The sequence below is a fragment of the Diorhabda sublineata genome, chromosome 9 (assembly GCF_026230105.1).
Source record: "Diorhabda sublineata isolate icDioSubl1.1 chromosome 9, icDioSubl1.1, whole genome shotgun sequence".
NCBI classification, from domain to species: Eukaryota; Metazoa; Arthropoda; class Insecta; order Coleoptera; family Chrysomelidae; genus Diorhabda; species Diorhabda sublineata.
This window is the reverse complement of record NC_079482.1, coordinates 21304309-21322509: the sequence shown is the minus strand read 5'-3', so window position 1 is coordinate 21322509 and position 18201 is coordinate 21304309. Positions and strand designations below refer to the sequence as shown.

The window sequence follows — 18201 nt, the reverse complement described above, 5'->3', positions numbered from 1 at the left end:
AGTGGTTGGGATTAGTAAGTATTCTGTAATCTCAAAAATACACGCACAATGGATAAATGAACTATTAATATCAATTGAATAAAAAGAATAGAAACTGCTTTAAATATTTATTAAAATATCCTAAGATAATTGGTTCAAACGCATGGAATCTTAATAGAGAATATTTGGAAAAACAATAAACCCATATCCAATTATAAATATTTGATTTTATTTGTCTATCTCAAAACTTAAGTATGTGTGTGTGTTGATCTTTAGCTTCAGGAATCATAGTCCTCAGCCACAAAATTTGTTTGAAAGAAATCAATAATTAGAACCATATTAGCGCTACAAACTATTAGAGAGGGGCTGGCTACAAAAAACAGGGTCGATAAGTTGCGCGCCATTTCAGCTTGTAAACTGGCGGCACCAACTTAGTACATCACCAAAAGCCAGCACAGATCGAATATGAAAATACCAGCCGGTCTTTCCGAACAGGAAATTGGCTGAAAAACCTCATCACATGCGCGCGTGAAACTTTTTCTAATATGGGGTTTAAGCTTCAAATAAGAGCGGTGTAATAGCGCAAGATGTTTTGCAGGCCAGAAAACTCTCATAAGAAGTGATCGAAAATGCCGGAAAACTCATAACATTTTTACAATGATAGAGGCGAGCGCCGAGATTACCATGTTGCCTCGAAGTTCCTCAAAGTTTCTTGGGGTACCTCGAGCCGATACTCAATACTGAGTAACTTTATCAAAAAGTATAACTATTTCCAGAAGTTTTAGAAAAAATTTGAACACAATCAATTGATAATCGGTGCAGTAAATGAATTTACCAAAAAAATTGGAAGCCCGTTTTTTGGCGTTTTGCTATCACGCCGCTCTTAGTTGAAACTGCAGAAACCTAATAAAAATGTTTCGCAAGCGCATGTTATGAGGTTTTTCAGATGAGTTTTCCGGCACTTTCGATCACTTCTTACGAGGATTTTCCGGCTTGCAAAACTTCTTGCGCTCTTACTTGAGGTTTAAACCCCACGTTATAAAAAGATTCACACGGGCACGTTATTAGGTTCTTAAGCCAATTTTTCCGTTCGGCATTTTCATATCCGACCTGTGCTGACCTTAAGAAGTGGCGTTTGGTGATGTACTAAGTTGGGGCCGCCAGTTTACAAGCTGAAATGGCGCGTATCTTATCGACTCTGTTTTTGTAGCTAGCTCTGGGACTATAATTGAATTAATGAGTTTAAAATTCCTTTGTTTTCTTAGCTTAATTAATACGTTAAATTTATAGGAAAATTAATATTGTTATGAGTATGAAATGGTTAATTTATGTGGCATGATTTTACAAGAAAATATTAGATGATTTAGATCAGCAGTAGATGTATTATCACTTGAACACTTAGCACTGTCCAATAAAACTATTTTATTCAGAAAATATACCGTGATTGAGCCTCATTCTGGTAATGGTAGAATATTTTTTTACTGACACTATATTTATTTAACAAAGTGTAGTGTCTAGTTGAACTCAGGATATATTTTTTCCGATGTGTATGCCAGTTATTATTCAGCTCTTTTATAAGAATTGGTAGTATGACTTGGGTGTTGCAAAATTTCTCTTTACTATTTTTTCTTATTGCTTCTTTTGTGAGTTGAGCAGCAATTTCATACCCTTCAATACCAGCATGCCCTTTAGTTCATATAAAAGTAATTTTTATATTTTATTGATTTAACATCCACAAGCAATTCCACAATAGTGTGTTTTTAAAGTTTTTTTACTTTTTGTTGCAAGGAATTATAGTGCTTGACAAACATTTCTGTTGTATATATTGAACATGAATCGTGTAACTTAAATTTCACCTTTACCTGTTTGTCTAAATGCAAAACTTAAATAGCAATTCTAATATCTGTACATAAAACTCTTATCCACCACTAGGAGATGGTTGGTTTGTGACAAATATTTTCTTGTAGATTAGCTCCAGAAAAGTTCAACAATATCGGAATAAAAAATATTATTTCTTCTTGAGTTAAGAAAAAACTGGAGATATGACCTCCAATTTTGGTTCCTAACCTAAAAATTTATTGTGGAAGTTATTACAAGCGAATTATGATTTAGTAAACGCGTTTTTGGTGGAGAAAAATAGATATTTGAAACGTGGGAGAGATCACTTGTTTGTTCGTTTTGTCAAAACAAACCTCGTAGTTTACATTAATCTACAATGAGTTTTTGAGTATTTGTACTCATAAATTCCAAGGTACTTTTAATTAGATCGATTGACTGATTATAACATAACTCAAATTTTAAGTACTTTGTTTGTCTAAATTATCTATAAAATTATGTGTTTCAAGTATTTCAAATACATAATATTTATATTGAGGTATTCGCATTCAATAAGAATTTACCATGTTGCTGACAATAAGTTTAACGTTGTTTCTGTTTGCTTCAATATTTGAAGTTAAATGTGACAATGACGATCTTATAGTTCAGTTAGAAAAAGGGAAAATACGTGGTCATATTTTAAAAAGTGAGAAAGGAAATGATTATTACGCTTTTCAAGAAATTCCCTACGCTATGCCACCAGTTGGTGAGTACAGATTTGAGGTGAGTTCATCATGGTTTTATTCTTCATTTTTTTTTCTCCTTAAAGCAAAAATTATGGTCAAAGAAAATTTGCAATTTAACCTTGTAGGATTTTCCTTCACGTGCACAAATATTTAGTTTTTTGAATATTTATAGGCTTATTTCATTTTCATTCACTCGTGAGTAGAACTGGTTTTGATTTTCACAGAATATTCAGACTACCAAGACCAGGACTAAGACCTATACAACAAAAACCAAGACCAAATATGCAAGTCTTAACAAGGCTATGGACCTTAATGGTCTGCATATATAATTTCTAGATCGCGTTTGGTATTAAATCTAATTTTCAAGATGAGCATGCTGCTCACAGGAGTTTTTCCCTCTTTCCATACCATATCAGGAAACTTAAAAATTTGTGAGTCAGTCTTAGACCCATTATAGAATTTACCTGATAATAAACGAGATTATATAATTGTAGACCAGTATTTGAAGCTTTAGTAAGTCGTCGATGGTTCCAGAGGGCTAGAAGAGAAGAGGTGGACCAAAAAACTGCGGTGGGAAGTAGCGGAAGAAGACCTTAGAAAGAAAAACATACAGAGCTGGAAAGAAAAAACAAGGGACCGAGAGAAGTTCAATTTGTTGGCAGTACATCAGACAAACCAAACCGTTCAAAGTGAAATGTCTACTCCTGGGAAGGAGAAGGATAATTGTCGTATAAGAGCGAGTCCAGAGTACTACAATCAATCAATAAAATAATATTACTTCTTATGGATCTCAATAAGATGGCCTTTATGAAACCCTAAACTATTACAAATTAAATAAATTTTCGTAGCAATCAAACTCGTTTTTAGAAAGTACAATGATCTAATGTATTTGTTATAGGTACCAAGAGAATCTGAGCCGTGGGAAGGAATAATAGATACAACTAAAAATACAAAAATGTGTTATCAACATGATCACAAATATCCTACTTTGATATCGAACGAAGATTGCTTGTATCTAAACGTATACACACCAGTAGTAAGTAATGAATTCAAACAATCAATGTTGTACAGACTAATAGCTTCGAAGCAAGATACTATAGTTGGAGTTTAACAATGAATCAAGTTTGTGAATCCACCATATTATTTTTATTATTAGGTATTATTCCTTATTGCTCAATACCTCACAATTCACGGAGATTTGAAATTTTATTCATTTCCATACACTAATTAGATGAACTAACTACATTTTGATGAAGCGACAAATTTTCACATGCAATTTCAAACTGATTTTCAAAGGAAAGAGACTTAGAATTAGCTTGACATGACTGAACTACCGGAAAATATTGAACTAAACATTACTCTAACGTCTTAACATAAGATCAACATACTAGACTCTAATCCAAGAATATAGGAAAATGCTCTTTGTTAGATTTTCTTAGTGATGTGTAGAATGAGCAGGGCCGGATAGACTGAGATGCTCGGATGACGCGTACGAAATTTTAGCAGAATTTACGGAAACGTTTCTCAACGGAAAGGCAGATCCGGTGAAGCGTATAAAGCTGTCCGTGAAGAATTTCAAATTCTTCTCCAATTGCAGTTTGCAAGAAGAACGTGTGGTCCTCTTGCGATAACGCGGTCCTTGAGAAGGGCATCACATGACCATGCGGGCCAATCAACGAATTGTCGTCTGCCTATCCCTTCTTCAAAATGAAGGTACTTCTGTGCACATCCCGCGTAGTGGGTTTAAGATGCATCTTGCATGAAAAGACGGATGTTGGCGAGTGTTGGATCATTGTCCATTTGCCTACGTAAATATTCGAGTATCTTCAGATAACTTTAACCCAATTCCTCTCCAATGAAAACGTTAGGATTCTTAATTCTTAAAGGTTGCCACCTCAAAATGGAATGCTGGAACTACACCAAAATTCCAATTTGCGATCCGAATAATCCTCGTGAAGTGCGTGGAGGAGATGGATACGGTAAATTCGAAACTGCGCGCGTTTCAGCATTCGTCGTAAAAAACGATCGTATATTTGATGTTCTGCCGATTGGTTCAGCTGTTCAACTAACGCCAGCACCACTGTTTCCATATTTTCGTTAGTTGTTACAGATACCAGAACGTGGCGCGTCACCAACAGAGCCCGTTTCTAGAACCTGAACATTATGTAATAATAACAAAAGATCCACTTTTTCAGAAAATTAAAAATAAAAATACTTTCGCTTTATTTTGAATTTTGATTACGAACAAATGATGATTCAATATACAGAGTGGTTCATAGAAAAAATCACACATCGATATTTCGCAGTGTGCATCGTATTTTAAGAAAATGTGTTATATTGAAGTAAATTTGAATCAACACATTTTATAAAAAACATATTGATTGTAATATGACTAAAATTCATACACAAAGTTCAAACAACATTAAATAACCACATAAAAAGAGTGGATTCTGTATACTCCCTAATTATATATATGAGGTTTAGAAAGTGGAAGGGGGAATAATAAATAACAGATTTATGGCAAAAATATGTCAACCATTGAATCAAAATCGTGTGCTTTAGCATTTACTTGAAATCTAATGGTTACCACAAAAATCACAATTTGTTCAAGAAGTTAAACGTCAGCTCTTTCATATGAGTTAATAATCATATTCTTATGTCAACAAAATGATGTTTTTGTTATGTACAGAAACCTGGTAGTGATGACATCCTTCCAGTTCTATTTGTAATTCATGGTGGGGGTTTGGGTGCCTGGTCCGGTTCAATTGATTATTTCGGACCAAAATATGTGATGGATTATGGAATTGTTGTTGTTACCATCAATTACCGTCTCGGACCATTCGGTAAGAGGTCTATGCAGTTTATCATTCGTATAAATAATGATGGGACTCCTCAAATATTGATATTTTTCCTGTATGATTATTATAGGCTTTGTGGGAACTGATGATGGAGCGATGCCATTAAACCTTGGTTTTAAAGATCAAAGATTTGCGATGGAATGGGTGAACAAAAACATCCGTTTATTTGGTGGGAATCCTAATCAAGTTACAATTGGAGGAGAGAGTGCTGGAGCTATGTCTATAGGTTACCACATGCTTGGTGATTGGCCAGATAATAAAGGTATCATTTTATACATGAATATTTCAAATTGATGTTCAGACTAACATTTCGGGAATATTTATTCAATTTAGCTAACCAATATGGCTAGTAGATTTAAGGCTATTATATTTGAGGCTAAAAAAAGGTAAAAAAATAACTAATTGTTGTCCTGTTAGCCCAAATTCCGGATGATAAAAATGTATACCTATCATAGTAATTTGAATCCACTGTAAATTGAAAATAAAAAAATGTTATCTACAGTCACATACTATGCGCTACACGAGCAAAAATCTAATTGCAGGAAATGAATTAAGGTGAAAAACTCCTTGTTTTTGTATCCTATCACATCTTTATTTCTAATCAAAGACAATTAACTAAACAAAGTTGGAAAGGAAAGGAAAATGAAATGAATCAATTATTTGGATTACTGAAGATAATTATGAAAACGCGTGAAGTTTGAAGTGCGACAATTTGAAAACGATGCACCTAATATATTTCTCCCTTTAGAAAAAATTCAGAAATATCTAGAGCAGCGCCACATTATTGTGAAGTTCGTTTAACCATATTTCTATAAATAGCAAATGGTTTTTATACCTTATGTTTTCTGCTATTAAACATTTCGATAAATTACAGCTACTAAGAACGAAGTCTGGTGATCGTGCTGTACATTCTATTACTCTTTTCAATTATCTATCCATTTAGATTACCTTTAATTTAGCCACTGAAAGAAGTTCCAAGATGTTCCAAATTGGTTGTTATGGAGTTCACCAACTACTTACTTACTTAAATGTACAAAGAACTAACAATATTATTCCCAGTAAAGGTATCTCAAACTTTAACTTTATTTGAAACTGTGTATGACCTAAAAAGACGATGATTATCGCTCCAGTACCGATAATATTAATTTACTTGTGAAATATCGTCCAAGCAAAACCGTACACTCATCAACTATTATGCAAAACATTATAGAATTCATTTATGAAAAAATTCAATTTTTCTGATAAAATAGTTGTAAATAACATGTCGAAGAATTCGCATTTCATAAGGTTGAATAAGATATTATAATCAAGTAAGAAACAAATCAGAAACTGACTAGCAAAACATAAAACATTTTTCCTTTCCGTATGTACAAGGACTTTCCCTACAACTACAGAATTTTTGCAATGAATGTATGATATTAGTATCATAAAATCATAACTAGAATCTAAAACATCCAAAAACAAAAGATGTAATATCATGTGACAAGTTCCTCCTAATGATTGTGAGGCTTACATAGGACAAACATCTCAGTATTTAGAAAATACATTAAAAGTCATCAATACGTTAAAAAATAAAATTGCGTTTTTAAATCATGAAATCATGAAAATAAAAAGGGAATTTTTAGAAATGGTTCACATACAAGAACGAGAAACTTTTCAATAATGAGGAAAAACTAAAAAAATTGAGTGAAATTTATACTTCCGATTAGTAGAGATCGAAAATCAAGACGATGTATTAAGAAAACCAAGTTATACGAAATGAAAGGTTGCTTCGTTTGATATACCTACATCCAGCTTGCGAGTAAGACTCTACATTTAGAGTGACTAAAATTTTTATTTGTACTATTTCATCCGAAACATGGCAATTGTTCCTTTTTATGTCAATAACAGCAGTTTACTTAATTAAGCTATTAATTCCAAGTCATGTTTATAACGCAAAGACGTTAAAGATTGTTGACGATTGTTTTCTCATTAAAGAAAATATTAATGGCAATACACCAAGATGATGTCGTTCAACTTTTGGCAAATTCATATCCTGATCCAGAAAATGCCACTAGTAACAAATAATGCGATAAGGTTCCGATCCCTATATCTTAATCGGTGGTAAGAAGAGAAGGATCGCTAGAATGTACAGTGCGATTACCTCAACTGAAACTAAACCTAATTTACATGATCTAGGCGATCGCCTAATTTGTTAATTAATATAAAAAAGAGAGATTTCATTTCGAATTAGTGTTTTGTAAAAATATGCTCAGTGACTATTTTGAATATTAACTCTATTACCGGGTTTTATAAGAATTTAATAGAAATTCACTTGATCTAAATAGAGCTATGTCATGTCTTATTTCAACAGAACTGTTCCATGCTGTTATAATGCAAAGTGGAAACGCTATATCTGGAGGACTCGTACAAGACAACCCAACCGAAATAGCACTTCAACTTGGTAAAGCTGTAGATAGCAAATTTGGATCAAGTGATACAGCTGAGTTACGGAATTTACTTAAAAAAGCAACAGCTGATGATATTTTGATGGTAAGAAAGTTTATTAGCAATGAGAATATTAATCATTTTAAAGTAAGAACCGATTGCATAACGTGTCCGCGCATTCTGTCGAGTTAGATCAATTCAGATTTGGCCACTTTTCGCTACTCTCAATATGACACCATTACATCTCTTGTATTGTTGTTTTTAAATGCAAAAGAATTCAACACAAACTAAATGACACAATGCACATCCTAAAATAAGGATACGATCTATGATTAAACGACGATTGCGTATAACTCTTCAGAGTTTGCGTCAACGTAGTGAGTGGTTGGATTCAAATCTCCAAAATTCAAACGAGAATCATCAGTCAGGAATATTATACCCACGGTTTTCTTCGAACTGAAAATAGCTCTCCTGCTACAGAATGAAAAGTGCTGTGCTATCCAAAATCGTCGGGCAGGTTGGCTCTCTCTATGGATTTCATCTTGTTTACTGGATAGCAGTTAGCTTCGCCTAGGCATCAAAATTTTTTCATTGGTTTCTTGATGAAAATCGCTTTTCTTCTGAATGAACTTAACTGTCGGGATATCGTTAGATTTCTAAGGAAGGTTACCATAAATAGTAATTATCCCAAAATACACGTTCAAAATAAGTCATTAGTATATTTCTTTAAATAAACTTATGAGAATTGTCATAATATAAACACCTTGGTTACACGTAACATGGATTTCTATAAATATTTACTCCAAAGAATATTAAGGAACTAACTTGTATAATTAGCGTTGTCAGAAGGAGTATAAAAAAAATTAATATGTGCGTGCAATCCCAGGGACTTGCACCCATGTAGTTTCATTCGTTCCTTAAGTTTCCAGATAACATGGAAAATATTCGAATAGATTCACACACCACAGATCAAAAAGACAATTGATCAAAAATTTATGTTTTTAACTTAATCTCCTGCCACTCCATTTCAAAACAGTTCTTACTTAAATAAATGAACTTGTATATAAGATCATAATCAACATGATTCAAATATCGAGCAATGGTATGATGTTCAAGGTGTTCAGAAAGGGTATCGGGTATTTGTAAGTTCAATTAAACAAAAAATATTTATAAGTAATAAAAACTTTTATTGTTTTTTTATACCTTATGAATTAGAAAATCATTTGGAAAAGATGATGTTATCCAAATGATACAACAACGTCACAAAGCTCTTGATATTGCTGCCATTTCTGACCTGATGTTTTCCATCAAATGGGTTAGGTTCATTGGATTATTTTGGCAAACCTTACTTTTAACGTATCCCGATACAAAATAGTCAAGCGGGCTAAGGTCGGGGTTTCTGGGAGGCCAGTTGATGTTACCCCTTCGCGAAATGACTTTATTAGGGAATAATGCATTCACAACTTCAATCAAATCATTCGAGATATGGCAAGTGGCCCCATCATGCTGGAACCACGTTCTTAAGTTGAAACCTGTAAACTCCTGCAACTCTGGGACCAAAAAATTTCGCAACATATCGCAGTAACGGTCACTATTCAAATTGATTGCTCGGCCTCGTTGATCTTCATGAAAATAAGGACCAATAAATCCTTTAGCAGACATAACGGCCCAAACAACGACCTTTGGGCTGTGCAGGGGTCGTTCTTGTTTTCGTCTCGGATTCTCGACTACCCAGTACCGACAATTCTGCTTATTAACATGACCATTCCGGTGAAAATTTGCTACGTCGCTGAACAGTATGTATTCAAAGTTGTTAAATCGCTGCATCATTTCGTTGGGAAAATTCAGTCGACTAGCATAGTCAGTAACCTTCAATTCTTGAACCAATTGAATTTTACAGGCTCTTAAATGCAAATCTTCCTTTAAAATCAAATGTAAGGACGATTTTTTGATGTTTGACGCTTGGCTTCGCTTTCGGATGGATAAAAACGGATTTCGACGAACCGATGCCACAACTTCTTCAGTTGTTTCTTCATCGCGAACTGAACGAGGGCGACCAGAGTTTTGTATTTTAACTGTCGCACCTGTATTCTCGAACATCTTGATCCATTTCCTAATGCTATCGTCACTTGACGTGGCGTGGCGTGGCGTGTACGATATTCCGCACGATACAGACGTTGAGCAGTCACTATTGAATCACCGTTACGATAATACGCTCGTACGCAAAATGCACGATGCGTCTCCGAGTACTGTTCCATCATGACTAAAACTCTACAAAATGGCGGACGCCACGAACCTCTCCCCGCTCCCTTTCGTCGCTCCGTTTCGAATGTGGCGCGAAAACAAATACCCGATACTCTTTTTTGGACACCTTGTATAATAGAATTTAATTATGACTTTTCAGACTAATATAACTGGAGGAATTGCAATAGAAAAAGATGGTCCTTTCTCCTATAGAGCGTATCCATCTTTTTTGAATGGAAATTATAAGAAAGTTCCAGTTTTGATTGGTTTTAACTCGGAAGAAATGTCATTCTTGGGTAACTATTCAAATATACTTTTGAAGCATTAATGAATATTCACTCTATTAATAATTTCTCGTTCTTCATCAATATCATCTTTGTTACCTTTCATACCTTTCTATTTTTTGTTTTTATTCTAGTTTCATTATTTTCTTTTCCCTTTTCCCGCGGTTGTTCTTTCTTTCGTGTTCAAATCTAACAGATTGCTTGAGTCGACCATAATCTTAGTTATTAAAAGTTTAAATTCAAGTATTTTTTACATCCACACCACGTGGATATATTGCCAAAACTGCCAATTTTTCGAAAGTGCAACAGAATATGCAAAGAAGACATACGATAGATCTACCAGGAGAAGATTCAATACAGTTAGAATCAAATCGCCAGAAAGACATACTAATAGTTGTCTAAAGTGAATACCAGCAGACCTACTGATAATTTTAATAAAGTATTAACGATATCACTAAAAAGGGACATGAATAGTTGAAGACCCACTCTACTATTCTAAGAACAATCGGATATCTCAAATGCTGATAAAACAATTTGACTTAGACTAGCAGTGTAAATTCCAAGAATAATATGAAGATAGGAAGGTGCCAACCACCAGAAAACTGAAGAGGATCTCGAATAAAACCAGGTTCAACAAATGAATTCTCTCTTAAAGTTCATAGTGAATGAGAGAAGAATTTTTCACTCCTTGTGTCTGCGAAGTAAACACTCCAAGCGATCAACAAAACAAAAGAAGAAAGTGGCATAGTGCAGATTATTACCTATAAAGAATAAGAAGATAAACTTCCAGTTAAACCAAGAGGGTATAAAGAAGAGTAAGCAGCAAACAAAATTGGTGACTTTATCCGTTGTGATGTGGAGAGGTGGTATAAGTTATTCCTTGGATTCATTGTTCTTTGAAAGATGTAGTCTGGTAGTAATTGTTTTGGACCATTTTTTTTAACAATTATTAATTCGAGACATTCTAAAACTAGATAATAAAATAGACCAGAAAATAAAGAGCCAGAAGCCTTTTTTCTAGAAAAACACTAAAGAAATTAAGGCATTATTCATAATGTTGGATCAGCATTGAAATTTCTTCGCAGCTGTTCGTTGGCGTTAGAGCGTTGTTTTGCTAGCTAGACTTCATTCTCGAGAATAAGTGGAAATCACAAAGTGCAATGTCGGGTATATAGTGTGCTTTAAACTGCTTTCTCAATGTTGGGCAAAGTTTAACAGTAGTCAAAGTTTATTGACAAGAAAATTAGAATCTCTACATGATTATTTCAGGATACCATCGACCTAATCTTAGTGACAACACTACTCAACATTTCTTTATTTTTTAAAGGAAATTGTGAGTTTCGTGGACTGTTTTTTGTCTCAGTTGCGATTTATTTCAATAATGAAACACAATGTATGTTGTTTGGGATCAGAAATGTTAATTCTCTCAATTTTATAGTGGTGGGTGAGGATCTTTGGTATTAATCTCCCTTTTTTTTGACAATTTCATACAATAAAATCGTGAAGCTTAGGGAAATCAAATCGTTATTGGAAAACGGCAGTTTTCAGCAATCTTTTCATCAACTTTAGCAACGAGTCAATCACAATGATTGGCTATATCTTTCATTTTAGTCAGGCCAATTTTTAATCCACGATGCTTTGAAAGATTTTTTATTCCTCCTTATTCTATGAATTGCACTCATATCTTTACATTTTACTGAAAATTATTTAACCTAGAATAAAAACAAAGCAAATGAATTTTCTTTTCCAGCATTATCAAATAATGATGCACAAAGGGAGGCATATGACAAAGATCCTAGTCAACTGATTAATGATTTGTACAACATGTCCCCTGAAAACAAAACAATTGCTGGAACTTTACTTAAGCAAATATACACATTCAACACCAGTTTTCTAGAAGATAAGGGAGGTTATACAAGGGTAAGTAAGTTGATAAAACTATAATCATTTCTTGAATGTGATAAATATACAGGGTGTTCCACGACGAGTTAAAACTATCTGTATATGGCAAAATACTTATAGTGAAATCATGAAAATTTCTACGTTTGTATTTTCGGATACGATCTTTTCAACTAAAATATTATCAAAGATGGCCGACTTCCAGTTCTACCAGAAGTCGACTGTAACTTTGTTATTTTAAATAGACTTGACCTGCATCTACATCTTTAAAAATTTACAGAAAACATTTAATACCTGGATAACGGTAAGGTTTAGGTATAGGAAATCATACTTGAATTTGCCTCATTTTTTACCCCTGAATGCATTAAAATAAAAAAATCCGGGTGGTTCTATTTGAAAAAATGAAGATATTTGATATTTATAACGTTAAATTTTGAACACTTTTTCTACACACCCTGTATAAAATGAAAAATTTTTCAACATAGATTAAAATACGTGTGACCTTGCTAAAAGCAACCGAATAGGAATCATTTTCATATCTTTGAGAGTATCCTCGTAAAAAAATAATTTTTAAGGGTCCGCCAATTAATAACTCAAAAAGTATGCATTTTTCGAAATAATTTTTTTGACAAAAGTATACTACAATTTGACGTAGATTTCAAAAATGTATTAATATACAGGGTCTTCCATTGAAAATAACAAAGTTACAGACGACCGGTAGAAAATATTTTAGTTGAAAAGATCGTATCTGATAAGCCAAACGTAGAAATTTTTGATTCTGCTATTTATAAGATATAGTTTATACTCGTCGTGGGACACCCTGTATAGAGATTCTGAATTCCATATGGTGATCTCAAAAAAATCATTAAATTGACTGAAACATTTACATTAGTATCATTATAATTATTCCATGTATGTGTATGTGAAAAAAAGTTTTTGGATATGTGTTACGTTATGAAATGAAATTAGATTAGGAGGAATTGAATAAATCAGTTAATGATGGTGATTACTTCAACATAATATTAGGTTTTCATATTTGCATATTCAACAATTTACCAAATTGAATTAAAAAACACTGAAAAATTAGATTCCTTTATTATGAATAATGAAGTCAAATGCACTCTTTTTCAGAATAGTTTATATTCTATCTATCTACTCTATTTCTTCAATATTTTGAGATGTAAGGTAGTTGATAGGGATCCAAAAGACTTGGAAAGTTGAGGATTATCCATTTCGCATTGATCTTGCTGATACAACACTTTTATTTGCTCTATCGTTACTGGTCTTATGAAACAAAATTGCCCGTAGTGGTGGTATGAACTGCAAATAGCGATCTGCACTTAATAGTCCTTATTTGTGATAAATTTATATTGGTTTCGCACTCACAATTGATGCTCTTCGATAGAAACACATAATTTTCTAAGACCAGCAATCCGCCATATTACTAGAATCCATGAGAATATTTGGATTCAACAGAATTGATTGATTAAGTGAAACGAGAAGTCCATTCAAAGAACCTTTTTGTATTAACCAACAACAATAATCAAAGTTAAGGACAGATACAAGTCATTTAACTGGAAACGTCTTGTTTTAGACAAAAAGTTTAATCATATATTTTCTGCAGTCACTTTGCTGTGGATACTTTCATTATTTTGGACCAATTTTGTTGTTCATAGATACATTTCTTGATTTATAAGATTCCTTCTCGAGTAATTAATAAATTGTAAAAATACCTTCTCAAAATAAGACTATCTAATTTTTTATCTAATTATTCGTAATACATAGTTATTTATGATAAAAGTGCGTTGAGTGGTACTTTTGAGCACGAGCTGCAAAAATGAAAAACACCAGCCTGGCGTATCGAGTGTATCGCAAAAGAACTTCACTCACAAGTATCATATAATATTTTATCTACGACCATATTAGAAAATATTTTCATGGAATATACTTATTTCTACGTTTAAATGTTTAAATTCAAATTTATCTTAGTTTTTAACAGTGAATAATGGGACCTTAACGTTGATGATTTCCATTGCTATTGGCTCGGCTTTTTGAAGAAATGTTTTCCTTGTAATTTTTCATTTTTTAGTGTTTTACAGATCCTGAAAATCGCATAAATATTTTTTTAACTTTTCCGGAAGCATGTTTTGAGTTACATTGCACGCAATTTCTTCAATTCTTCTTCTATGTTTATTTAGCTTAACAGTCAGTATTTTATCAATAAAAATTTGAAAAATATTTTCAAAAATGATGACAACGTTTCCCGTTTCATAACGATAGTATAAAATAATTACAATTACAGAACCTTTGGTCGTAGATAAAATAAATTATTCGTTTTTTTTTTCATTTATTATAGTACAACAGCGATAAATCATACACTCTTGGAACTTGCAAACAAGTTGAACTGGGTTCCTCTGTTGTGCCTTACTATTTTTATCAATTTTCGTATAAAGGTTACTTAGGAGGAGACATGTCCAACGTAGATAAGTTACCTCCAGGTAAGTTCTATTTTCTAAGAAATAGGACCAAATTGGTAAAGAAGAAAAATTTGTCAGTCATGTATATAAAGTTTGTACGAAATTTCTCGAAAGAAAATGAAAGAAAAGAAATTAAGAAGGTGACGAACTGACAATTTAATTCCATTTTACCCAGAGTTCGTAATATTTATTTGAGTCTTCTTAAGTAGCTCTTTACAAAACCATTAGCTAGAAATTTAAATGGTAGTATAAGTTATTGGTAAACAGCACAACAAGCTTTTAATCGTATCATGAACATATATTTTGTTGTTGTGTTTATATTAATAAAGTATAGGGCGGCGACTGAACGTCAAACACAATTCCTGAGGATCAAGATTAATCACTTCAAAAGGAAGAAACTTGATGCATACCATACAGCTATTGAACCTAAAAACATTACTGGAGAACCAACTGGCCGACAGATCTAAACAAATTAACGGACCTAATGGATTTTGCAGTAACTAAGAGCTTATCAGATATACATTCTGATATAGAAAGCGATTAAGGTTTAGATTCAGATCACACAGCTTTTTAATAACACTAAGTGCAAACGTTATCTGGAGATCACCGCTTCCAAAATTATATAACAAGATAACAAACTGGGAGCAATTTCAACACATAATCAACACCAATGTAAACGTAAACCACAGAATACAGGAGCCTCAAGAAGTCGACGAAGCTGTGGAATACTTGTCAAATGGCAAGCAACCAGGAATTTGCAATTAAATTAAAAAAAGTTTAGGGCGTAATTTGAAATTGTTATTTTATTTAATAAATGAATGTATTCCATTTTTTGGAAAATGTATAATTTTGTTGTTCTTACAGATGTAGGAAAAGTTGGTCATACCGAAGACTTGCGTTATATGTGGGACGATGGTAGTAACAGTGATCTTAGTAAATTTCCCGAGGAAGATCAATTAATGTTACACCGTTATGTAACAATGTGGACTAACTTTGTTAAGTATTTGTAAGTATTTTATAATCAAAAGAAATTTGAGAGAAGAAAATGATTATTTATTGCAGATTTTATGTGTAAAAAAATTGTTCAATTCTTTTAAAAACCAACTACTAATATTTATTAATTTGTTGTTGGTAGTGCAGTTTTTTGGGTTTAGGGATGACGTCAACACGAACGAAGGCGTTGAATTTGCTACCTAAATGTAAAACGTAAATTCATTGATGAAGTTTTATATCTACCTACATTAACTTGAGGGTCCCTTATAAGAATATGGTAGATTAGATTTTGTCCGTCGCCGACCCATCTATAAATCAAACTCATTAATAATCCTCCCGTCAAATTGTGATAACTTACTATGTATTGTCTACAGCAGAAAGCTTAATTCGCATGTCAGTATCAAAATAGATCGTGTTGAACAACATAAACAAACTCAAAAAGATATTTGTAGTTATGGATGTGATATGGAAGGATCAAATGCAAAGTAAAAAGTGGAAACATTGAAGTTCCCCAAAGTCGAAAAAAGTAGTAGAAGTAACTTCTAGCTGAATAAGTCTCGTTAATCATATTTAAGAGCACTGAAAGCGCAATTTTAATAGATAGTTACAATTACAGTTTATTCTTAGGCCAAAATTACGTAATGCGATAAAAGAACAACGCCTGGAGAAGTTAGGCAGAGGTGACCATGTAGAAGCCCCCATACTTGAACGACGGGGCTTAGTTTGGGCCAACGGACTTGGCAAACTGGTTAATGGCCGAAGCCTGGTTAAAGTCTGGGTAACTTAGCCATCCTATAGTCAGTCAGGCTTGGCAGAAACTATATAAAGTTTTGTTCTAATATCTTATCCATAATAGATACCTGAACATCAAAAGTAATACGTAATATTATATGTTTAAGGCCTGATCCCGGCCTGCAAACAAAGCGAGAAATATTGTTATCATCCCGGAGTTCCCACCAAGTCTGCGCCAATAATGGCTTCTAAGCTAGGGCCAGAGTTGTTCATACCTGGACCTATATTGAGCCCATCGTAAAATCCTATACAGGTGGTCCTTTGCTCTAGGAAAACGCGCTCAGCTACAGATCTTTCGTTACAACGGCCGATATAGCTCAAACTGGCCTCTAATAAATTGACCATTCGTTATATTTGGCAGTTTTGGCTCTCAGCGAATACCACATTTTTCTAAAACTGAAAGCGCCCCCAGACTAAAGACGTTTAATCGGCCGATAGTTTGATTGGGATCTTAATCAGTGTGAAGATATATGCTTATTACATTCCCGATGAAAAAGTTTGATAAGCTGCTGCATTGCCTTCAAACTAAATAATCAGCAAACTCACCGATATTTTCAACGACTACTACATGGTATTTGGCTTATTTTTCTCAAAATAGCTCTACCAAGTTGTTCCTAGTCTCTGCTTGAAGAAGCATCAATAGTAAGTCTGATTTGAAATTGCACTTTCAGCTAAGTGAACGTGGCCTATAACTGTATTAAATTTTTCGTTATAACTGGACAAGGCCACGTAATATGATATGGAATCTGAGAAAGATCACTCAGTCACTTACGAATTTGATAGGCTTCTAGTTGTAGACACTTTAGACAATACATTTTGTATATCTGATTTAGGTTGAATCATAATAATCAAATGTTTCTAGTTATTAATAGAGCATACCGTATATTATTTTAATTTTTTCAGCAACCCAACTCCTGAAAATGACCCTTTGTTAGATAATATGATATGGACTACTACCGAACCAAATACCATGAAATATCTCAACATTAATTCTACATTCAAAATGCGTACTCACCCAAGGCAGTACAGTGAGGTCAAACAAGTTATTGAAACATATATGCAGCCACCATACACAGTATTTTAGTGAAACAAAATATTAATGTTTTAAAATACGATAACATTTTGTAATAACGCAAATAAAAATATAGAATCAAAAATTGTTTTTATCATCATTCAAATCCAAGATGTATTTGAGAGACTTATCTTTTTCCAAATATTGTGAGGTTACTAACGGCAAGTTTTGTGGACTAAAATATAGCGAAGAATTTAACAGTTTGATAGTAAAATAGTAAGATAGAGTGGACAGACCAAAGCACGTATTACTTTTGTGGAATAAAAATTGAAATATCATTTTATATTATTGAGAAAAAAAAAACGTTGTTGTTTTTCTTGCTTACAGTCACGTTACTTTAAAAAAACGCTAATCGAAAGGACAAAAATACTCCAGAGAGAAAATATGTCATATCGTAGCTTATTTCTTTGCAGTGCTATTGGTTACCGTCGCCTCAAACCATGGAATCTCTCCAGAATTGGATAGCCCTCGGGCGTCGTCAATGAGATCTTAATAGTTACTGAAGATATGAACCACAGAGATGCAAAGAACCTACAATCGGCGACTGTACGTGTGCTCTTTCATAACCGACTTGCATATGCTTCTTAATTAGTCCGATCGAAGGTTTTTCCTCCC

The 18201-nt window shown here is 33.3% G+C and overlaps 1 protein-coding gene across 1 annotated transcript; it reads left to right on the top strand.

Moving 5' to 3' along the window:
- The first annotated feature begins 2330 nt into the window (after window positions 1-2330).
- Window positions 2331-17671, top strand: LOC130448568 (juvenile hormone esterase-like). Its single transcript, XM_056785982.1, has 10 exons — window positions 2331-2577; window positions 3439-3576; window positions 5230-5383; window positions 5469-5660; window positions 7752-7930; window positions 10230-10365; window positions 12104-12273; window positions 14609-14750; window positions 15594-15735; window positions 17418-17671. The coding sequence occupies exons 1-10, from the start codon at window positions 2380-2382 to the stop codon at window positions 17596-17598; spliced, it is 1632 nt and encodes a 543-aa protein (XP_056641960.1). The 5' UTR covers window positions 2331-2379; the 3' UTR covers window positions 17599-17671.
- The last annotated feature ends 530 nt before the right edge of the window (window positions 17672-18201 follow it).

What these genes read in the sequence shown, in the direction of transcription:
- LOC130448568 (XM_056785982.1), top strand. Translation starts at nt 2,380, where the DNA reads ATGTTGCTGACAATAAGTTTAACGTTGTTTCTGTTTGCTTCAATATTT. An exon ending in TGATTGGCCAGATAATAAAG is followed by an intron (nt 5,661 to 7,751) that starts GTATCATTTTAT and finishes TTATTTCAACAG; the next exon opens with AACTGTTCCATGCTGTTATA. An exon ending in GGAAGAAATGTCATTCTTGG is followed by an intron (nt 10,366 to 12,103) that starts GTAACTATTCAA and finishes TTTCTTTTCCAG; the next exon opens with CATTATCAAATAATGATGCA.